General features: G+C 46.3%; 1 protein-coding gene across 5 annotated transcripts in view; it reads left to right on the top strand.

Annotated features, from left to right (window-relative positions):
• The window catches only part of METTL23 (methyltransferase like 23), a 33443-nt gene extending 11816 nt beyond the window's left edge, over positions 1-21627 (top strand). For all 5 annotated transcript variants that reach the window (XM_029600409.1, XM_029600412.1, XM_029600411.1 and 2 more), the window contains 4 exons: positions 9402-9506; positions 10642-10879; positions 11340-11424; positions 20742-21627. In XM_029600409.1, the coding sequence (XP_029456269.1) occupies positions 9423-9506; positions 10642-10879; positions 11340-11424; positions 20742-20901 (567 nt within the window). In that variant the 5' untranslated portion in view covers positions 9402-9422 and the 3' untranslated portion in view covers positions 20902-21627. The remainder of the gene's footprint in view (positions 1-9401; positions 9507-10641; positions 10880-11339; positions 11425-20741) is intronic.
• The last annotated feature ends 2804 nt before the right edge of the window (positions 21628-24431 follow it).

Genomic DNA, 24431 nt, shown 5'->3' with positions numbered 1-24431 from the left:
GAACATGGGCCCTCAAGGAACGAGTACCGGTTTCCTGACAGCACCTGAAAGAAGCAGAAGAGGCCCCCGAGGAGCGGGTACCCCGTTAGCAATAAGAGTTCCAGATAACGCTGGAGAGCGAATCCCATTCGTAGAATTCTGGGTTGCTAACTCGATTAGCTAGCAAAAGTAGTAGGCTTAAATATCCGGGCAGCGTGACGTCATCTCAGGGGGACGCCCCTGAGGTTTGCACCAATGAGGAAATAAAGATGAGGGCGGCGTGCGCTTGCGCACCCTATGGTACTTTGGAGGAGCATGGCGGGAAGCAGCACCAAAGCCGGTAGGGGACGCTGGAGAGGTCGGCAGACAGACGCCGCAGCAGCCAGTAGTCCGAGGTGAGCGGGAGGAGCCGCAAGAAGAGTGAGGTAGGCGGGGCAAAGCCGTCGCAGACCAATGGTCGCAACAGCGAGCCATGGATAAGTTGTATCCGCTACCGGAGGAAGCGATGGATTTCCTGAGGATTCCTAAAGTGGATGCTTCAATTTCAACGGTCACTAAAAAGACGACCATCCCAGTCACCGGCCCCACGGCGCTCAAGGATCTTCAGGATCGGAAGCTGGAAGGTCACCTCAAAAAGGTTTTTGAGGTGTCTGTGCTGGGAGTCCGGGCTGCTATGTGTAGCAGTTTTATGTTGTGAGCAGGTCTGCGCTGGGTTCAGCAATTACAGAAGGATAGGACCTTGTCACCCATGGAGACCGTACAGGTCTAGCGGCTGGAAGCTTTTGTGGCCTATAGTGCGAATGCACTCTATGACCTCCGTACTACTTCGAGGTCCATGGTGGCAGCAATGTCAGCTCGGAGACTCCTCTGGTTGAGGAATTTGGCAGCAGATATTTCTTCCAACCACAGCTTGGTTTATTGCCCTTTAAAGGGAAGTTGCTTTTCACGAAGGACTTAGAAGAAATGATTAAGTCCCTCGGGGAGAATAAGGTTCATAAGCTCTCAGGGGACAAACCGAAAGCTAGGAATACTTTTCCCTCTCGCTCTCGCTTTTGTGGAAATTGACGATTCAGGTCCTCAAGATCTTCAGGGTCTTCTTCATGTCAAAGCGCCGGCAGGCAGCAGTTGTGGAACTGGTCCTTTCATGGACGCTGGCCTGGGCAAGATGGCTCTTCCCAGGGGCAGGGTGGAGTTAAATCCCCCCAATGAGGCGAGGCCGGTTCATTCCTTGGTGCCAACGACAGGGGGCCAGTTGGCTCTTTTCTACGAGGAGTGGGTCAAGATCACGTCGGACCAATGGGTCTTAAGTGTCATAGAAAAAGGCTACGCTTTAGAATTTGCTCGGCCTCTAAGCGATTGTTTTCTGGTTTCCCCGTGCTCTTACATGCAGAAGAGGGTGGCAGTTCAGGACACTGTCCTTCGCCTCCGAGAGCTGGAAGCCATTGTGCTGGTGCCTCTGGGAGAGCGAAGGCGGGGTCGTTACTCCATCTATTTCGTGGTACCGAAAAAGGAAGGTGCCTTCTGTCCCATTCTGGATTTAAAGAAGGTAAACAAGACTCTGAATTCCCCGCTTCCATATGGAGACTCTGCGGTCCATCATTGCATCAGTACACAGAGGGGAGTATCTCGTCTCTTTGGACCTGACAGAAGCATATCTGCTCATTGGGATATGACGCGATCTCTAAAAATATTTGAGGTTCATGGTTCTGGGAGAGCATTACCAGTTCTGCACCCTGTCTTTCGGATTGGCGACGGCTCCCAGGACCTTTGCCAAGATCATGGTTGTGGTGGCGGCAGCTCTCCACAAGGAAGGGGTTCTGGTCCACCCCTACTTGGATGACTTGAGGCGCAAGTACCTGGAAGTGCAGAATCCTGAAAAAGAAGAAAGACTCCCAAGGAGCGGTTGTCTAAATAGTAGAAAACCCCGAAGGGTAGGTAGAAGCAAGAGGCCCCCGAGGAGTGGGTGCCCAGAGCTTCTTCAGGAGCGAGATACCCCGGAGGGTAGCGAGGAGTCTAAGCGTGCAGCTTAGAAGCGGTCAGAGTAGCTAAACCGAAGTCCTTGCTAACTCGTTTGTTGGAAGTGGAGTGGAGGCTTAAATACCCAGAGGTATTGACATCATGCGGTGGGGATGCCCCCGAGGTTCCCGCCATGACATGTATATAAGCGTAGGCAGTGTGTGCAAGTGTGCCCTAGGAGCCACAGGAAGGAGCATGGCAGACGGGGACGCCCATGCTGAGTTGGAGACGCCAAGGGTTTCGGCACTTGGCACCGGAGGCAGCCATCTTACCCATGGAGGATGAGAGAGGCAAAAAAGAGGTGAGGCAGGGTGGTCGCAGCCGTCTGCGACCGACGGACGCAACATATATAGAGAGATTTAAACCTGAAGAGTATTAATGCACAGGAAGCCAAGCTTTTTCAGTGGAAAGGAAGATATAGAACTAGGGGTCACAATATAAAGCTTTAGGAGGGTAGGTTGAGGAGCAATGTTAGCAGGTCATTTTTCACAGAGAAGATGGTGGATGCCTGGAATGTCCTAAAGGAGGTGGTGATGACAAGGCAAATGGCAGACTTAAAAAAAAAAAAAAGCATGGAATAAACACAGAGGATCGCTGATGACAAGAGAATGGTAATGAGGGCATTGGGCAGCCTTCACTGAGCGACGGGTGCAGCCTAGGGCTGCACTGGGTTTCCTGGAAGGGTAATCTGCATTGAGCATCGGTTGCAACCCTAAAGGAGAGACTGGGATTAGAGAGATGCGCATAAAATCGCTATTAGGCAGACTAAATGGGTCTTTATCTGCTGTCATTTACTGTGTTACTGTGTAACTATGAATACACTTGCCAAATAAAGTAAACATGTTTTTAGAGACTACACAGAATTTGTAGATTAAGGGCCAGATTAATAAGGAGTGTCCCTTTGTTGTTCCTATGGGAAAAATGCTGAGTACAACTGGCTCTAGGATCTAAAACAGTCTTTGACGTATCTAATGGTGTGAGGGCAGGTTAGCGTAATTTGACCTAAAAACAAGATGCTTATTATATTTTACCTTTAAATGGAAGAGTAGCATTTTCAACACAGCCAACTGAAAGCAGAGAGGTGAATATTCAAAGCACATTCAGCACTGTTTAGCTAGATAAGCAGGACTTATCGGCTAAGTAGCAGCCGCTGAATATGCACCCATGTCCGGTGGCCGCCACTTAGCCATAGAAGTCCCTTATTCAGCTAAAATGTTGCACAAAAAAAGTGGACGTGCATTGGGCGGATCAGGGGTGGGGCAAGTTAGATGTATAACCTTTATACACCTAACTACTGATTATTCAGAGTCAGGCATATAAGTATTCATCTCAGTTTAGATACCCCATAGGGCAGGTCTAAGCTTAGCCAGGTAGACTTATCCAGCAACGTGTGCATATATACACGTATATTCAGTGGCTTTGCCATGCCACTGGATATGCATTGTAACTTAGTTGGATAATTATATCTGGCTTAGTTAATTAAATGGCCAGCTTTGAATATTGACCTCAGAAGTGTTTTGTATGTACATGCTATTGTACTTATGTTATTGTGCTGTATTTTGATGATAAGCTGCCCTGGGTCCTTGTTTGGAGAATAGTGATGTAAATCTAAAATACAATGTAATATAGATAATTTTCTCTTTCATTCTTGGAAATATTTTCTAATTATAGATTTTAGTGATAAAGTTAAAAAGGGAAAATGCATATTTCTGTTTATCTTTTCAAATGCCTTTCCAATGATGTATATTATTGGAAAAATTGTTCAAAGTTCTTTTCCCATAGATTAAGCAGCTGAATTAGCCATGCTGTCTGGGTATGTCCTCCATGCCACTAGGTGGCGGAGCTCTCTAAGAGCACCCAAAGTCTTTTGGTGAGGTGTTCCTCCCTGCATACCAGCCGTGTCTCCTCGAGGCTCCTCAGTCCGTTTTGTTCAGCGCTACTGAATGCACACGGAGCTCTTCTCTCTGTGAGGAAAGAGAACTTCTGAGGAAAAAACCCGATAGGAAACTGTTTTAAACCTTGGAAAAGGATACCTCCCTTCACTAAATATGCCTAGACCAGGTCACAAGTTTTGTGAATGTGGGAAAATCATGTCTGTGACGGACAGACACCAATTTTGTTATTTATGCCTGGGTCCTAGACATGACCAGGCTAATTGCCGGGACTGCAGCCGCATGTCCCCATGGGCACAGCACCAAAGAGCTGAGAAAATCGCCCCTTTAAGAGAGAGAGCATCAGGCTCATATGCCCCTCTGAAACTTCAGTTAAGTTGGCTCCGGGACCGAAGTCGACTCCCAAAACACAAGGCCATCGAAGGGCTACCTCTGTGGACCCTCCCGGTCCAAAGAAATAAAAAAATCCAAATCCAAACAACGCAGAGCGTGGGAGATGCGCCGAGGATGCATTCTGAGTCGCAAGCGTCGATGCCTCGTGACGTCAAGGCACCTCCGACGCATGAACGCGTCAAAGAAACTTCACCGCATCAACGATCCGAAGCGCCGAAGGAACATTGACGCACCGGCACGTCAGTACACCATCGATGCACTGACGCTTTGACTCCACGCATCAACGCACCCAAGACACTGCATCGATGCCCAAGCAACACAGCGCACAACTCGTACAATTGATGCTGCCAACGCAACCAGTCATAGCACACAAGAAACATCATACAGGACACAAAAGAAGAAGTACTTCACCATTAGTGCTATCCCTGGAAGGAAGTCCGTCTCCCCCATGGAGATCCAACTCTTTTTTTCTTCTTTCACTTCTTCGGAAGTTCTCTCCGTACTATCTACAACCTCTCATAGTCGCGGAGACTCAGATCTGCCAGAGCCACTTCATTCCATGCCGACTCATTCTCTCATGGAAGAGGGCCCTCTAAAAGCTCCTGACACTAATATCCTTAAAGCAGATGTATTACATTTTATCTCAATTTTTTGAATCCGTTGAGAAACAAAATCAACCTATTCCTGCTGAACCACAAGAGATGCCCTCGTCCCCTCAACCGGGACCAGCACCGAAAACACTACCTAGAGCCCCTTCGCCTCTACCGATTGCCTCTTCAACTTCATCCCCCTCTCCCGGATCATCAATGGGATACCCGCATGAGTTACCACCGGAGCCGATCTCTCCACCAGAAGATATCACTTACTCACAAATTCTGGAAAAAGTGGGTCACCGGTTGGGTGTGGAAACCAAAAGGATACCAGACCCCAGACAAATGTTTGGCGTCCTTAAAAGTTTTGACACTCCTGCTGAGCCTACGGCACTACCTTCACATCCAGTTTTAGAATCACTGCTGGAAAAGTCCTGGGATTCTCCATTTTCCACTACACCCACATCGAGGAAATGCGTGACTCACCTTTCTACACTAACGTGCAACTACCACACGCTTCAATGGCTGTAGAATCAGCCATGCAGAAAGCAAGGAAAACCAGGCTGCACTCACAACAACCCATCAGGTCGTGACAATAAAGCTTTAGATGATTTCACTAAAAAAGTTTATCAATCAAGAGTTCTAAACGCCAAAATACAAAACCATCAGTTTTATGTGGCGCAATATCTCTTTGAATGTCTGCAATCTTTAAAATCTATTTAGCAACAGGGATCGATTGATAACACCACTCCACCTGAATTCCATGATATGGAAGAAGGCCTTCGTCATCTCTTGCGATCAATTTATGAGGGATTTGAAACCTCCTCTGCAAAAACATCAGCTAATGCCATTGCAGCTCGGTGACTAGCTTGGTTATGGGCAAGCGCTATACGTGATGGCGTGCATGAAAAGCTTGCGAACCTTCCCTGTCGACCAGACAACTTGTTCGGGGATAAATTAATGGAGACTGTTGCTAATTAAAAGAACAAAAGGTAGCAGTACTCTCGCTAACTCAGCACGAGACACCATCCTCTAAACGACCCTTCGGTTCATATAAAAAACCTTATTCCAGACGACAATATTGTCCTTACCCTGTCTATAGGCCACAACAATATCCAAATCCTCGTCAACAACCTTACCAACAGCCAACTCCTCGTCAGCGGCCACGTGCTCCTCATCAGCCATGCCAGGCTGCTGATCCTCAACCACCCAAAAACCAGCAAAGTTTTTAGGGATAACACAGCCACCACTACCTGACTAGAAAGTTGGAGGACGGCTGTCCCACTTTCTTTCTCAATGGAGCACTATAACATCAGACTCATGGGTCCTCAATATCATATGGGACAGATACTCTCTCAATTTTATATCCCTTCCATCACTACCACATCCAGTGGTACCCAAGCATCAGGATGTTCATTGGGAAACTCTCCTTCGGGAAGTACACCATCTACTCCATCAACACTGCATACGGGAGTTGCCCTCATCCCAGTACCACAAGGGATTCTATTCACAATACTTCCTAATTCCCAAAAAAATCGGGGGGACTCTGCCCTATTCTAGACCTACACTCCCTCAACAAATTCCTAACGAAGAAGAAATTATAAATGACTTCTCTCAAATCCATTCTTCCCTTCCTACAATCAGGAGACTGGATGTGCTCCACAGATCTGAAAGACACATATGCCCACATTCCAATGCATCCAAATTCTTGGACTTACCTCCGTTTTCAGATGAACATGAGACATTTCCAGTACAAAGTTCTTCCGTTCGGTCTCTCCTCCGCACCAAGAGTATTCACGAAATGTCTAGCAGTAGTGGTGGCTCATGTCAACAGGGAATTCAAATCTTTCCCTATCTAGACGACTGGCTATTAGTAGGCCCCAGACCAGTCCTTCTACGGAACAATTTACTTCAGACGATAAACTGCCTAGACAATCTAGGACTTCTCATAAATTATGAAAAGTCAGATCTGCAACAGACACAAACGCTAACCTTCATAGGGGCTTCTATAGACACCGTTCAAGACCGGGCTTTCTGGCCACAACCTCGAGCATTAGCTCTCACCACACTGGCCCAGCGTCTCTTACCACTTGTCAGAACTACAGCCCGTCAAGTCTTAACCTTACTGGGTCACATGGCAGCATGCATCTACATGGGCCCACGCACGAGACTACGTATCCGTCGTCTACAATGGAGCCTAAAAACCCAATGGTCTCAATTCCTAAGTCCATTATCAACACCTATGCAACTAACAACCAACATGAAAGTAGACATCCGCTGGTGGCTAACCCCAGAAGCATTCACAGAGGGCTCACCTCTCAGACCCCTACGACATCAACTGATTCTCACCACAGATGCCTCCCTCAAAGGCTGGGGAGCCCATCTTTCCGACCTTCAGACTCAAGGGTTGTGGTCCACCCATGAGCGCAATTATCACATACATTTCCTGGAATTGAGGGCTATCAAGTATGCCCTACAAGCTTTTCAGCACGCCCTGCTATGCCATGTCATCATGATCCATACCGACAATCAAGTGGCAATGTTTTACATAAACAAGCAAGGCGGGTCCGGTTCATGGAATCTTTGCAGAGAAGCAATACAGATTCTGGACTGGGCCCACTCCAAGGAGATCTCCTTCAAATCCACATATCTACCTGGGATCAACAACTCCAAGGCAGATAAGTTGAGCAGAATCTTTCACCCACACGAGTGGGAACTGTATCAAAGTGTCACCAACCGACTCTTCTCCATTTGGGGTCTTCCCTGAATAGACCTTTTTGCAACAGAACACAAGAAAGTCGATCTTTTTTGCTCAGAGTACCCCAGCACATGCCGGCTGACACAAGATGCTTTTCTCCTGGATTGGTCTCAAGACCTCCTTTATGCGTTCCCTCCTATTCCACTGATCTACCGAACAGTACAGAGGTGCATCGAAGACAGTTCGAATCTGATCCTCATTGCTCCGGCATGGCACGTCAACCATGGTACAGCTATGTAGTTCAACTATCAATTTGCAAACCGATTCCTCTAGGGAATGCCCCCACCCTCCTCACCCAACAATGAGGATCAATGCTTCATCCACTACACGCATCACTGAATCTCACTGCATGGAGATTGAAAGGGTCACGTTCCAAAATCTGAACATTTCACCTCAACTGGAAGATATTTTGATCGCATCCAGGAAACCATCAACATGACAAAACTACCAACGTAAATGGGCACGTTACGTATCCTGGTGTTACTCAACGAATGCAGACCCACTAATGTGTCCACCGGAACGTCTTCTAAGTTACCTCCATCTACTTTATACTCAGGGTCTGGCCACTGCCACTCTTCTTGTTCTCCTTAGCGCGATAGCAGCTTACCACACTCCTCTAAACGGGGAATCAGTAGCCTGTCATACTTTTATTTCTCGCTTTATGAAGGGTGTTCTACATCTACGACCCCCCCTTAAAGAAACAACCAGTGCCATGGGATGTCAACCCAGTTCTGGAACAACTCATGTTACCACCTTTTGAACCAATGGACAGCTGCCATCTTCGATACCTATCCTGGAAAGTGCTATTTTTAGTCGCTCCTTCATCCGCAAGGCGAATCAGTGACCTTCAAGCACTAGTATACTACCCACCTTATCTTGAATTCTACCTTGACAAGCTGATGCTACGTACACATCCTAATTTCCTTTCACTTGAATCAGACCATTACCATGCCAACTTTCCATCCCAAACCGCGCGCAAATGACAGCGAGCGGCGTCTCCATATATTGGACTGAAAACGTGCACTTGCATATTACAAGAAATGAACTCAGTCTACCAACAGACATTCACAACTTTTCCTCTCATTCAATCCAAACGCTCCAGGACTTCCCGTTTCCAAACTAACTTTATCATCCTGGATTTCTAACTGCATACATTTCTGCTACCAAAAACGTTCTGAAACTTTATCCTCTACACCCAAAGCCCATCAAGTGCAAGCAATGGCTGCCTTCGTCGCACATCTTCACAATGTACCTATCTCAGATATCTGTAAAGCAGCCACATGCACTGTACACTTTCACATCTCATTATTGTCTAGACAAACAGACCAAAGACGATGCAGAGATGAGGCGGATAATCCTAACCAACTCACTATAGGAACTGTCTATTATATTGTATTGAGCGTTCCATTACATATAAATACTCACATAAACTACACGCTCAATACTTCAGCTGGTGACTCCCAGACAGCGTGGCTAATTCAGCTGTTTATGGGGAAAAAAGCAAGTTTGCTTACCCTAAACGGTGTTTTCCAGAGATAGCAGATGAATTAGCCATGCTGACCCGCCCGCCTCCCCGGACAGTTCGGCATTGCATTTCATCTTGCTTTGACACGGACTGAGGAGCCTCGAGGAGACATTGCTGGTATGCAGGGAGGAACACCTCACCAAAAGACTTTGGGTGATCTTAGAGAGCTCCACCACTTAGTGGCACAGAGGATGTACCCAGACAGCATGGCTAATTCATCTGCTATCAACTTGTTTTTATTGTTTCAGATCCTGAATTCCCAGTATGGGATGTATGTGTGGCCCTGTGCTGTGGTCCTTGCTCAGTTTGTGTGGTTTCACAGAAGAGAACTGACTGGCAAGAAGATTTTGGAGGTAAAATTGCTCTGAAAGTGGTGAATATGTGGGTTTTATGTGCAGAGAGAGGTTCTCAGTGCAAGTCCAGTACCATTTGTGAGATGGCAGCAGGCAGCTGCTAACTTTTTTTTCTTTTCATGCCTCTCTTAAAACTTTTCACTTGCCAGACCAATCAGTAAAATACAGCCAGGAAGTCTGTCCGAACCTCGAGTAGAAGGGTAAGTTTCAGGAACACTTCATCAACCTTCAAATCTAGAAACAAGGGGAATGAGCATTTTTGGTCTTAATCCATATAAGCTTTTACAATGGAGAATTTAGTTCCTCATCTGAATTCTATCCTAAAACTTCATTATCCCTTCTCTGCAGACAGTGCTTGACTATGTGTGTTCTTCGGCTCTTCTTCCTGTGACCTGCATCCCTTTACCAACCTTTCTCCTTTCTTGACCATGCCAATTCTATCATCTCTAAAACGTAAAAGATCAACAAAAAGTTGGATTACCTTTTTATTAGATTAACTTCAAACATTTCTGACTAGGTCTTGAAAACAATTCAGAAATGTATCAATCCAATTATCAGCTATAACCTTTTTTTTTTTTTTTACCTGTATTTCTCCTTATCCAAGTGGAATAATATGGCAACCACACTATGTCATGCGTAAAAATTACCTCCAAGACGGTAGCTCTCTGCTTGAATTGGAAGCTTTTTTAAATGCAGCATCTCCTAACTCATTCCTTAATTCTGATCTCAAATTCCCCCCCCCCCCCCCCACCCCCGTGTGTGCTTCTTGATCCTGGGTGATCGTTTTCCATTTTTTGTTCACAAAGCTGCCTACCGGCACCTCTGTTGCTTTGCCCTTGACTGCCACATCTGACTTTTCTCATCAAATTCGGAGCCACTCAGCAATACCTTCTCCGTAGTTATTGCAGCTCTTCCTTTCCAAATCTTAATTTAGAAATAATGTGCCAAAAATAGGAGAGCAACAGTTATTTTGATATACTTTTTTTCATTAAAAAGGACTGCTCGTTAATTTTCAAATTTGGATATAGGGAATTAAGTCAATAAAACTAAATGTTATTGAAAGTATACATGGAAATTTCCCTTCTTGCATGTACCAGATATTTTTGAATTGTATTTAATAATTACTTTTGCTTAGATTGGTGCAGGGGTGAGCCTGCCAGGTGTGGTGGCTGCAAAATGTGGTGCCGAAGTGATATTGTCAGACAGTGCAGAGTTACCTCAGTGCCTGGAGAACTGTCACCAAAGCTGTCAAATGAATGATGTCCTCGGGGTGTCTGTTGTTGGCCTCACATGGGGAGAGGTATCACCTGATCTGCTGGCACTACCTCCCTTGGACATTATTTTGGGATCAGATGTGTTTTATGAACCAGCAGGTAAACTTTTTTTTTATGTTTTGAGATCTTCATTTTAAAATTAAGAACATGTTAAGTGTTTGCTAAAAGACATGATTCAAAATAAATTTAGGCCTCTAGAAAATATCTAATAGTTTGAGACCAGTAAGACAATTAATCAGAATGTTTCATCTTCATCAGGCAAGCCATGATGAATGATAATTACTCTGGTTTTCAGTTATCCATGTTGTGGCAAGACAAGAGTCACAGTTGAAATAGAATGTGGGTCACTCGGTCTTGCGTTTCACTTGTAATATTAGATGACTGAAGGTAATCAGATAAAAAGACTTTTACTTTTGGCATTGATCGGTTTTGATATCCTTAACTAGAGTGGATTAAGTTTTGATTTTAATTCCTAAGCAGAGAATTAAACATTTTTGTACTCGGTCATTTTTATTTATGCCTGCTTGTGTTTTTAATTCATCTTTTAATTCATCTGCAGATTTTGAAGATGTTTTATCTAGTGTGCATTTCTTGATGCAAAAGAATTCACAGGCTCAGTTCTGGACTTCATACCAAGTTAGAAGGTGATTTGCTTCTTCCCCTTCACAAAACAATGAAAAATGTGGGGTGTGTGTGTGTGTGTGTTTCATGTGCACTCTAGGTATCCTCCATAATTCCATTTCACAGGCATGAATTATACATAGGTGAAGAGACTTGTAAGTGAGCTATTTTTGCGGTTTAATTTAAAATTCAATAATTGCATATCAAAATAAGAAGAAAAGATTTAAGTGAGAATAGAAAACCAATTTTTAAAAGTATCCCAGAGTTATCTTCAAAATGAGTTTAAATTCTGTAAGGGTAATTTCCACAAAATTGCTGTTTATTTTCATTAATCTCCCATTTAAAGAATAATGTACTCATTAGGCACCTCCTACCATAATAAAGAGAATCACTTTTCTGATGCACCCAGAGGTGAATTTTAAAAATGAGATACGTATTAATTAGGGGATGTGCAAAGAAGTTGGGCTTGCCCATGCCAAGTGGATTACACGTTCCTCCAGTCAAAGTGGTGCACCACTCAAACATCAGAGACCGAGCATTCTCAACGATAGGTCCCTCCATCTGGAACGCCATGCCCCCGGACCTCAGGCAGGAAACCTGTCTCCTAACTTTTAAAAAGAAACTCAAGACATGGCTTTTCGGTCGAGCCTTTCCCTGTTCCTAATCCAATAGCTTGACTCAGAATTGTTCCCTTCTCCACTGTAATTAAACAAGCGCTAAGACACATAAATACGTCATTAAGAGGTTGGCTCCTCTGCCTCCATCCCACACCTTTACCTGTATATAGTATACTATCTCTGTTCTCCCCCCTTTATTTTCCTATCCCCAGTTTTTGCGCCCTTGTTATAATGTAACTTTATGCTTCATCAAATTCTGCCTCTTGTTAATTGGTTACGGTTAACCACTTAGTTCAATGCAAACCGAGTTGATTTGATTTGTATCAAGAAAGTCGGTATATAAAAGCCTTAAATAAATAAAATTTAAAAGCAGCCGAGATATGCACTTATCTCCTGCAGCATGCCCATCTCAGAAGTTCTCAAAAAGGGGCGTGGGCGTGGTCTGAACGGGTTTGGAGCATAACCGTAAGATGTGCATGTAAATACTGACATGACTGGTGTGTGCCGAAGCCCTCTGTCATGCGACTTTACTTCTGCTATAGGGGGAAGAGTTCGGATTTTCAACCCTACCTCCCCCTTATATGTACCTCCTATTTACCAGCGACTTCCTGTCTGTCTGATTAGAGAATTCATCAGACTATTTGTCTAAGTAATGCTTTATTTCTCAGTTTCACAGAGCTAGGCGTAATGTCGCTAATACAGGAACAGCACTTATCATTAGGGAAACAGAAAATAAGAAAAACAACAGTTAGGAAAGCATGCTTGACATCCAGTGCTTATCAGATTACAATTAATTAATGCTAGCATCAACCCCCCTCTAGCAGAGACTTGCATATGAAGTGCTAAAAGCATTAAATTCCTAACCCACCTAATAGGGAATGGAGTCCACAGTTTCTCACCATGTGGGACTTGCAGAGACACACTTTCTCTGGGTCTTTGGTCCGACGGTCTCAGTCCTTCGCAGGGCTTTGGTACGGGGGTAGACAGGCAGTCTCTTATCATTGCAGCAACAGGAGCTGTTCAGCTATCCAGTCTCGGATACCTGTGATGGCTGGGACATTCTCTGCTGTGCCCTTTGTCTCTACAAGTTGCTTCTGCCCAGGATACAGAGAGACAAAGCAGAGGAGATGCAACAGCACTCAGATGGGTTGTCTTCTTGATTGGATGAGCAACAATCGAATGACAATGATATGACAACCCTGAGTGCTTGCACCCCGCTGCTTTTAAGGGCTCACCTATGCATAATTCAGCAGCTTCATGCACAGTTGGGTGAATGCATAATTAAGGCTCTAATCAGCTGATTTTCCTGCTCTTTTACTACTCCTTTGTCTCCTCCAGATTCAGCGAGAGGTCAGTTTGATGACTGTCAGTTGTTCACATATCTGGCAGTACACTGATATGTCCTGCTCTTGAATTGGCCCTAGCACCATCAAAAGAGGCCTCTAGTGTTTTGTCTGTGCAGATTCACACAGTACCAGTTGTTCTTGTGTTTCTCTTGGCCTCTTTTGGCTCCAGCTAGGCTGGAAGGGCCTATAAATCTGTCTAGATTTGTCACATACATGGCAACTGCAAAGTCTCTTTTCAACTCTGCATCTGGCTACCAATAACCAATGTCCATATTTTACTGACGTAAGAAAGACCATCTTAGCTGCTTGTCCTGTTAGCAAGAATTGGGATATTCCCTACACTGCTGTAATGTCGTGTAAGTTAAAAATTGAAAGAAAAATAGGCAGAACTGCAGGGGTTTAAGGGTCATGGTTAACTGGGGGGAATGAAGGCTATCAATACAGGGATTGCATGGGCGAACTGGGGATGAACTGGTAAAACTGGAAATGGCATTGGCACACACTCTTTTTTTAAAATCCCCTGATTTATACGGTAGTAGCTGTTATGTGAGGGTGTTTTCGTGTGCCTCAGCCCGAACCCCAGATGGATCCAGGACTAAACCTAGGGTTGACGGCGTGTTCCAACATGGGTGACGGGCTTACCCTCTGCCAGGCCTGCAAGCTTTTAAAGCCAACAACATGATGATGTTGGAATGTGAATGGTCCTCCGACCATTCCGAGCCCTTTCGGACCTGCCGCTTAGATCAGCATGGAGCAGCAGGCCTGGCCTGAGAATGAGGGCAGACTGAGGCCTTGACACGAAGACATAAGACCAAGGTTGATGCGCGGCATCACAGATGAGGGTTGAAGCAAGACAAGACACCAAGGTAGCTGAAGACATGGCACCAAGGCTGATGCGAAGACATCACAGACCAATGGTTGATGCGACGGCATCCCGGACCAGGGTCGATGCGACGACATCAGGAACAAGACGTTAACATGATACCAAGACTGATGCAATGGCATCCAGGACGAGGCGAGGAACTTGATGAAGTCCAGACGAGACGAAAAGCTGGGCAGAAGGACATTGGCACTGTGTCTCAGGGCGCCCTACACAGTCCACCCGCGGGACTGGTCGCGGACCACCCTATCCTACGTGCCCTACACAGCCCGAGAAGGCTAGTCACGGACCACGCTGAGAACGGGACGAGCACAGGGAAGAATGCAGTTGAATTGGAACTCCGATGAGAAAGCCAGATGTCGCCCGAAGCACCACAAAGGCTGGCAGGACATGACTGTTCAGGAGCACAGGAACAGGCAGCTCCACGCTCAGGAAAGACATCATCCGAGAGAGCAATGGCCTGACAGGACCAAAAGGCTCAGGAGCGCTGAAGACACAGGAGCAGGACACCAAGGAATTAGGAACATCAGGAAACAGAAGATCAAGACAAGACACCAGGACACCTGGATGAGGACCTCTGGCACGAACATGACTTGACATGACATGACGAAACGAAGAGGAGCTCCACGAAGAAGACCTGACTAAGCTCTGGCAGGCAGGAGCCTCCAGAGTGAAGTAACTCCGATGCAAGGCAAGGCTGACTGGAAGTTGAAGTCCTTTTATAGGGCTGCAGACCGGCGACTCCCTGGGAGGAGTTTGGAAGGCCCACACCTAGCTGGCCCTATAACTAAGGAGGAGTGGTGCGGGCCGGCCCCTAGGAGAAGGGCGTGGCTCAAACCAGGAAGTCCATGCAGTCACAAGCAAGCCTCAGGCAGGCCCCAAGAACATTGAGGCCTCCCAGGCCCTGGAGCAAATCCTGGATAGTTGGTAGGCGAGACCCCGGCATCGGAGCGGCCTCCAGGAAGAGGGAAGGAGCCTCCCGTAGTACCGCTACTGGAGGGTTCATAACAGTAGCGGGTTTTGGTGTGCACATGCACTCACCCACTTAAAATTTGGCGCATGTGGCCAGGCTGTATTATAACATGCGTGTATATTATGAAATGGCTGCATACCTGGGTGCAGGCAGACATATGTGCACAAATATGTGAATGCATGCCGGTTTGAAAGTTACCATCCCAGTGCCTAGCACAGTGCAGTTCTCAAGAGTTGGAAAACGATTGGATTTTTATGTTAATCCCCTAATGAATGTGCATGAGAGACTTGCATACAGACTACTTCAATTGTACGCAAATCACTCATGCATACTCATTAGGGATATCTTGAAAACCCAGTCCCTGTAATCAATCCTTCTCCCTCTTGCCCTCATTTTTTTAAAATTTGGTCAACTACCTTGCTCAATATAAAGACCCCTTAATCAGGAAGGGAACTGGACCAGAAGCCACAAGATGGGAGGGGAAGAAATCAACAGGCCACAGCCTAAAGAGGACAATTTGAACCATCAAGGGTGGCACTCATCATTTCAGGAACCCAAAGGCAATCTGCATTTACTTCCTCACCTGTTGGGCTCTACTGCAGTCTCTAAAGAATGGTCAACTAGGAGCCCTCCAAACACTGCCCCTGCTGCAGACAGAAACGCAAACAAGCTATACTACTGCAACAATCTGAGCAACTTGTAGTTCTCTATCTCTACCTGCTGGCAGGGAGGCATAATCCACTTGTTTGGATTGATATGGCAGGCTGATAAGGAAGTATCTATCTAGTTACCATTCAGGTTTGAGGAGAATGGATAGTCTAGGGGGAAGTCCATTAACCCCAAGGTTTCTTGCCCGGCGAAGGGAACCGGGGACAGAAGGGGTGGACGCCTTGGCGTTACCATGGCCCACCTCGGTTCTTCTGTATGTCTTTCCTCCTTGGCCCCTGATCGGCAGGATCCTTCGGCGCATAGAGGAACATCCATGCGAGGTCATTCTGGTGGCACCCGAGTGGCCATGGCGTCCTTGGTTCGCGGATCTTCTCAACCTAGTTGTGGAGGGGCCGCTGCGGTTTCCCAACATTCCGGATCTTCTCCACCAGGGTCCCGTGTGTTTTGATCAGGTAGATCGCTTTAATCTAGCGTCATGGCTTTTGAAAGGCGTCGTTTGAAGAGCAGGGGCTATTCGGACGCAGTGGTTTCTACTTTGCTGAGTTCGCGGAAGAAGTCTACGTCGTTGGCGTATGTGCGTGTATGGAAGGGCTTCGAGTCATGGTGTTTGGAGTCATGGTGTTTGGAGCTACCAGATCCTCAGTTTCGGACATTTTATCCTTCCTGCAGGATGGTCTGGCTAAGGGATTATCCTGTGGTTCTTTGAAGGTGCAGGTAGTGGCTTTTGGCTGGTTCCGGGGGTCCATTGAGGGTAGGCCCCTGGCGGCACATACTGACGTGAACCGCTTCTTGAAGGGGGCGATCCGTTTGCGTCCGCCTTTGAAAGTGCCGTGTCCGTCCTGGAATCTGAACATGGTGCTCAAGGCTCAGAGTGCCTCCCCTTTCGAACCTCTGAAGCGGGCAACCCTTAAGGCTCTCACTTTAAAAACAGTGTTCTTGGTGGCGATATGGTCTGCTCGGCGAGTGTCCGAGCTTCAAGCATTGTCCTGTAGGGAGCCTTTTTTGCGGTTTTCGGATACAGGGGTGACGCTGCCCACGGTGCCTTCCTTTCTTCTGAAGGTAGTTTCTTCGTTCCACTTGAACCAGTCGGTGGAACTTCCATCCTTTGGGGATCTATCAGGGGCGGATTCAGCATCAAGGGACTTGAAGAAGCTGGATGTCCGTAGATCTTTGATGCGGTACCTGGAGGTGACCAATGATTTTCGGCTATCGGATCACCTCTTTGTTCTTTGTCAGGGCTCCAAGAGGGGTAATATGGCCTCCAAGACCACCATTTCTCGCTGGTTGAAGGAAGCACTAGCCTCATCCTATTTACTCGGTGGAAAATGTCTTCCGCAGGGTCTCAAAGCTCATTCGACGCGTTCCCAGGCGGCTTCCTGGGCGGAGTGTATGCAGGTCTCCCCGCAGGAGATTTGCAGGGCGGCAACTTGGAAATCGTTGCACACTTTTGCGCGTCATCGTCTGGATGTTCAGGGCTCACGGGCTGACAATTTCGGGTCAGGCATTCTAAGAGCGGGCCTCTCCGGATCCCATCCCGCGTAGTCTCAGCTCTGGTACATCCCAGGAGTCTGGACTGATCCGGTACGTACAGGGAAATGAAAATTAGGTCTTACCTCCGATAATTTTCGTTCCTGTAGTACCAAGGATCAGTCCAGAGTCCCACCCTCAATGTTTCTCTGCTTGGAGAGTCCGCTGTGTTTGGTCAGGGTGAACATATTTGTGTTTGATTCTTTGTATCAGGACAGTTACTTCCTGTTTTGTGGGGCAGGCCCTCTTTGGGATCAGTGAGCCTAGTTCTCCGGTTGTTATCCCGGGTGTGTTAGTTCATGTTCAGTTTAGGAATTTCTGCTTTGACATTGCGTTATACTGGCAGGCTGTGGGTGGCACTCCGGTATATATACAGAGCCTGACAAGTTTGTCTCTGTCTCCACTTGCTGGTGCGGAGGCAAAACCCAGGAGTCTGGACTGATCCTTGGTACTACAGGAATGAAAATTATCGGAGGTAAGACCTAATTTTCATTTATAGCATGGGTTATTTTTCCCTATATGCATCTCCTTGCACTTATCCACATTAAATTTCATCTGCCATTTGGATGCCCAATTTTCCAGTCTCACAAGGTCTTCCTGCAGTTTATCACAATCTGCTTGTGATTTAACTACTCTGAACAATTTTGTGTCATCTGCAAATTTGATTATCTCACTCATCGTATTTCTTTCCAGATCATTTATAAATATATTGAAAAGTAAGGGTCCCAATACAGATCCCTGAGGCACTCCACTGTCCACTCCCTTCCACTGAGAAAATTGTCCATTTAATCCTACTCTCTGTTTCCTGTCTTTTAGCCAGTTTGCAATCCACGAAAGGACATCGCCACCTATCCCATGACTTTTTACTTTTCCTAGAAGCCTCTCATGAGGAACTTCTGAACATCCAAGTATACTATATCTACCGGTTCACCTTTATCCACATGTTTATTAACTCCTTCAAAAAAGTGAAGCAGATTTGTGAGGCAAGACTTGCCCTGGGTAAAGCCATGCTGACTTTGTTCCATTAAACCATGTCTTTCTATATGTTCTGTGATTTTGATGTTTAAAACACTTTCCACTATTTTTCCTGGCACTGAAGTCAGGCTAACCGGTCTGTAGTTTCCCGGATCGCCCCTGGATTCCTTTTTAAATATTGGGGTTACATTTGCTATCCTCCAGTCTTCAGGTACAATGGATGATTTTAATGATAGGTTACAAATTTTTACTAATAGGTCTGAAATTTCATTTTTTAGTTCCTTCAGAACTCTGGGGTGTATACCATCTGGTCCAGGTGATTTACTACTCTTCAGTTTGTCAATCAGGCCTACCACATCTTCTAGGTGTTGGAGAAGTTCAAGAAGGACTTCGTGAACCGGTATAGACATAACCTCCTTGGGGGCGTCTACAAACTGGAGCACCTCAAGCATCTTGTGCCTGGAGCCTTCCTCTGTCTGAAACTTGAAGGGAATGGCCTCTGACATTTCCTTGATAAAGCTTATAAAGGACGGGCCCTCTGGAGGGGAACGTCTTTTCGCTCTTCAGGAGGAGATGACGCCGAGAGGATGTCATCATAATCCTGGGACTCAGAGGAATCATCCGACTAGGGCTGGTATGGTTGGTCACCAGCATCGGTTGGACCTCCAGATGGAAGAAAGAGGCCTATTACAGTAAGATCCGATCGTGGCACTGATGGAACCGGATGGGGCATCGAGGGTATCGAAGGATTCACCGATAAAGGTCAATGTGGCACCGAAGAGGGAATTGGCACCGATGGAATCGATGACTTCAATGGACTTCTCGGTGGAAGAACCCCAGATGGCCCCGGGATCAGTTCCGGCATCAACGATTCCTCATCCTTCTATGACGAGAATAGGAGTCAATGGTGTAGGACATATCGGTGTTTTCGGGGGCACTGGTGGAATAGCCCTGATCAACATGTCCAATCTGTCCAGTAATGAAGCCAGCACCGTGGGCATCGGGTCAGTGACCGGAATTGGAGGCGGTGCCGGTGTTGTTGGAGGCAGAAGACCTTGGATTACTGCCTCTTGAACCATTCGGTTCAATTCCTCGCAGAAGGTTGGAGCTTGAAGCACCAGTTCGAGTAGGAGGCGGCACAGGCGTTGCTGGAGGGTCCACCGGTGAAAGTGGAGTCTCGGCTCCCAGCACTGATGAAGGTGGGGAACGCCTCTGTGTCCCAGGCATAGAGGAGGTTGGAGGCTCCTCTGCATAGGCTTTCTTCCTCGGTGACTCTGTCGACACCGATGTCAAGGGCTTCCCTGGGTCAGCGGACTGAGCCTTTCAATGGCGATGCCAGTGCTTCTCCCGATGCTCGGTCCGGTCTTTCTCCAATGCCGAGGATGAAGAGGCGGATGATAACTCCCGGTGTCCGGCTGGTGTCAAGAGGTGGATGGCGACAGTGCTGATGACGTCGAGGCCTTCGATGGAGTAGGCTGTTCAGCCTGGAAAAGAAACTCCATTTTTTCTAACCGTGCCCTGCGGCCCTTCGGGGTCATTTGGGCACAATTGGTACATGTCAAAACGTCATGGTCAGCCCCCAAGCATAAGACACATACCTTATGCGGGTCCGTGATGGACAACGTCCTTGGACAGTCGGGGCACCAACGAAAACCCGACATCATGGCTCTAAGAAAAATTTAGTCGTGGTGCGGTCGGTGGCCGGTAGGCCTCGCAAAGAAGAACCGTCTGTAACTGACCGCGAAACGAGGTAAAACCTTACCTAGCGCAAGCGGGAATCGATGGTCGATAGGGGGACCACGGATGGGGTGAAATTTGTCAAATTTAAAAAAAAAAAAATTCCGTGAGGAAATTTCTGTCAGGAATATAAGAAGAGCTCCTCAAACTGCGTGGCTACTGCTGCGTGGAAAAAAAGAGACTGAAGGGGGACCCCTGCTGGATGCAGAGTTGGGGGCATGCTCAGTGTGCCAAGTGTTCCATGATAGGGCTCTATCCTGAAGTGTTCCATGATAGGGCTCCATCCTGATGATGTCACCCATATGTGAGGACTATCATCCTGTTTGTCCTGTGAGAATATGTCTACCCACGGTGACCCATCCTCAAAATAGCATAAAAAATGAGGGATCTTGCATATATGCTATAAAATGTTTGTTGAGGTCAGGGAAATGGTAGGGGACCTTGTACATGCTGAGATAAAGCCTAAAGATCACACTGTTTACTTCTAAAAATATAACTTTGAAAACATTTACTAGGAAAGACATTGTTTTTCATGTGTTAATAGAACACACGTAAGTAAAAAATATGCATATAAACCAAGAGGTCAAAATCTTAAAGAATATATTTCCTTCTTTAGTGCTGACTGGTCCATTGAAGATTTGCTCTACAAGTGGGATTTGAAGTGTATTGATGTTCCTTTGAAGACCTTCAAAGCTGATAACCCTCACCTGGCTGGATCAGAATTTCCAGGCAGACATACTATTCAAATGATGATCATAACAGTAAAAGACCCATGAACACTAGCAACAGAGCTTGATGTTGGTTCACATGCAATGGCATTTCAATCTAGGGGCTTTTCTAAAGTTAAAAAACAAAGTTGTGTTCTTTTACAACCTCTTTTGTATAACCACCCTATTTAAAATTAGTTATATGCAAGGGCTAGACAGAGAAAATGTTAACATTGCTCTTCACAGAGATTTACAAGATAAACTAATTTAGCTGGCTGACAGGGTCATTCATCAAATCGCATTAGGGCCCTAACGCCTGCTATATCGCCTGTGTTATCGCAGCGTGCGCTGTGTATGCAAATTTGCAAAATTTATTCAGGTGAGCAGATTTTGGGAGGAATAAATGAAAAGGAAATGTGTTAACGCTGCATGCATTAGCACAACGCATGTGTTATACATGCTATCATGGGCAATAACGCTGGAAATTAACTACACTTTTTTTCCTAGTATTATGACCTACAATAGCTGTGAGTTGTGCCTGAAATGGGATTTTTTTGAAAATTCCGTTTCGGGCAGGGGAGATGGAGTGGAGTGGAATGGAGTAGAGAAAAAGAGAGCCTCTGGGGTGGCACACATAATAGTCATTTATTTATACCACTATAGGAATAAACTCGAAATGAGGTTTTGGTTGTGGTCTATGGGTTGGAGGGCAGTTTTATATGCCCAGTCAGATGTTCGAACAGCACAGTACATTTGATGTGATTTGGAATGAGGAAAGGTACCCAAAGATGAGATTTCTACAATGTACTCTTACCCTAGCTTGATAGCACCCAGGTAGAGAGTGCATCAAGCTAGGGTGACAGTGCATTGTAGAAAACTCATCTTTGGGTATCTTTCCTCATTCCAAATCACATCAAATGTTCAATGATGTGTACTGTGCTGTTCGTACATCTGACTGTGCATGTAAAACTGCCCCCCAAATCCTAGACCACAACCAAACCTCTCTCTCTCAGCGATAAATTTAACGTGCAGTACGATAATATAGCTCTGCGGTAACAGGAAAATTAGGCTAACCTTGCCCCTTTTCCTTATCGCAGGCGTTAGGCCTGTGAAATTTATAGCAAAATGATGAATCTAGGCCTGAGTGAATAGTTTACACAAGTGTTTCCCATCCCTCTCCTGGAGACCCAGCTAACCAGTTGGGTTTTCAGGGTACCCATAATGAATATGCATGAGACAGATTTGCATGCGTTGGAGATCCAGGACATGCAAATATATCTAATGCATATTCATTGTGGTAATTCTGAAAACCCAACTGCTAAGGGTGTGCCTTCAGGAGAGTTGGAAAACACTGTGTTGTGAACTGCCCTGTTTTAGCTGCATGGCAGCTTCTTCACTTCTCTTCTTCTTTTTCTTACTCCCGCGGCCCAGAGGCTGCTGACGTGTCCCTCACGCGGCTGAAGCTGCACTTCTGCACCTTTAGCGGCCCGGAGGCCGCCGACACGCTTCCTTCATGGCTGGAGCCGCATTCCTGCATCATACACGTGGCCTGGAGGCCGCCGGAGCCGTGCTTCTGCACCCCTGCACTCAGGGGATCGCCAATGGCATCCCCATGTGGTCCAGAGACCACCAACGTTCCATCTATCGCCTGGCGGCAGGGAGCCGTCCGAGCGTTGCCCTGGCGACCTGGAGGTCGCTGACAGCTTTCCTATGCAGCACGGAGGCCGCCGACATACCTTGGGCCCTCCGGGGAAAAGGGCCTGTCATCCTCGGCCTCGCCTGGGCAGTGGTGCTGCTGTCAGCTCACCGTCCGCGACTGGGAAACTGCCTTCCAGTGTCGGGCCAGCTTAGGGCCCTGCTCCTTCTCCTGCTTCCTCACAGCGTTGCAGCATGGGTGCTGTCCAGGGTCCTGCCCCTCTTCCTTAGGGGCGGAGTTGCGTCTCTCTTCACTTCTTAAAGGGACAGTGTGTGAGTGGTGCACCTCTGATGTCATCTTGGGAGCCGCCTCTTCAGCAGTATAAAAAGCTTCAGTCTTCATTCCTTCCTTGCCTTCGCAAGGAGCCAGTCTTCCTTAAGACTTCTCATCTTCAAGCTTCTTAAGGCACTTCGTTCTATGTGGGAACCCGTGTCTGCGTCTTCTCCTAGTGCATGAAATCCCAGAGATGGGAACGCCTCCAGCGTTCCCACAACACACTGGTATAAACTATTCACTTAACAGGATAAATTAGCTTTTCTTGTAAATCTCTGTGAGGAGCAATGTTAACATTTGCTCTGTCTAGCCCCCTTGCATTTACAGAGTTTTAAATGCTTCCAACAAAATGTCAAGTAGCAATCAAACTATGAAAATTCATGATTTTAGTAAATATAGGGAAACATTTTTGTAACTTGTAGATACCACTAAAGTGCACCCTCAGAAGTAAGTCCAGTAATGTAATTTGCAAGATGAATGTATTAGAGTATTTACTGAATGTCATCAACTCCATTTATTATCTGAACCCATGACTACTTGTGTCACATTTTTCAAGATTCTGCAGCAAGAGTTGCCGAATTCTGTGCAATTTTGCATACACTGGCTATTTAAATGATGTCATTTTTTTTTTTTTTACTTTATAAAAATAAAGTCAATTTCTAACATGTCAAGTTATTTTGGTTCTTTAATAGAAGAAAAGAGAAATTTCATTTTACCTGTTAATTTCTTTTCCTCAAGTCCAGTCAGCTAGTACAGATGCGTAGATTATGCTCCCCAACTAACAGATGAAGGCAGAACAAAAGACTTACTGATATCACCCCTTATAGAGTCCCATGCCACACTCAACCTGTCATTATGCAATGTTACAAGCTATTAATAATAAAGAGTGATCCCTCAACGCTTTGACCTCAAGGGCTTGCAGAAACCAACCAACTAAACCGAACACTCAACAATGAAACAAGAAACACTATAAATAACTCAGTTGTATGAACCTAAACCTGACTTCCCAAAATCCATCCAATTTTTTCACCTTGAGCAATTTAACTTATCACACAATAAAAAATATACAGTCAGGAAGGGTCTTGGCTTGATTGATTCTTGGCTTCTGACCTCTGGACTGGTGGACGTGTCTTCTCCTGGCTTGACCCCAGTACGGCGTTGGACCTGGTGTATCGAATCCCGGACCGGCTTTGGACTCTTCTACGACTCCGTCCTCAGACTGTTTCGACCTGCTGGAGGCGCCAGCCATCTGGAACCCACGACCTGCAGGAGGCGCCTGCATCCAGACCTTCTACAGTCTTCAGAGGAGTCTCCTAAGTCCCAGCGGCCGGACCCCTACGGGCTCCTCCTGGGGGGGTTGCGTGCTTCCAGGGTGAAGTCTTCGAGCAAGCCTCTTAAGTCCAAGCGGCCTCGCCCTTCGGTAGCTATCTACCTAGAAACAAGGGTCCACTTTCATAACATTTAAAATGGTAAGATTTGCATGTGGAAGGCTTTCGGGAAGCTACAAGCACTTTAGAAACATGAATTGAAAGATTGAGTGGTTGTAAGATCAAGCTTTCAACATCCAGGCTGTTAGGGCAAGGGTTTGAAGGTTCGGGTGGCATAACTTGCCGTTGTTCTGCGTGATGAG

This window comes from Rhinatrema bivittatum, chromosome 4, assembly GCF_901001135.1.
Source record: "Rhinatrema bivittatum chromosome 4, aRhiBiv1.1, whole genome shotgun sequence".
Lineage (NCBI taxonomy): Eukaryota > Metazoa > Chordata > Amphibia > Gymnophiona > Rhinatrematidae > Rhinatrema > Rhinatrema bivittatum.
Note: the sequence above shows the minus strand (reverse complement) of the source record. Positions and strands in the feature narration are given on the sequence as shown.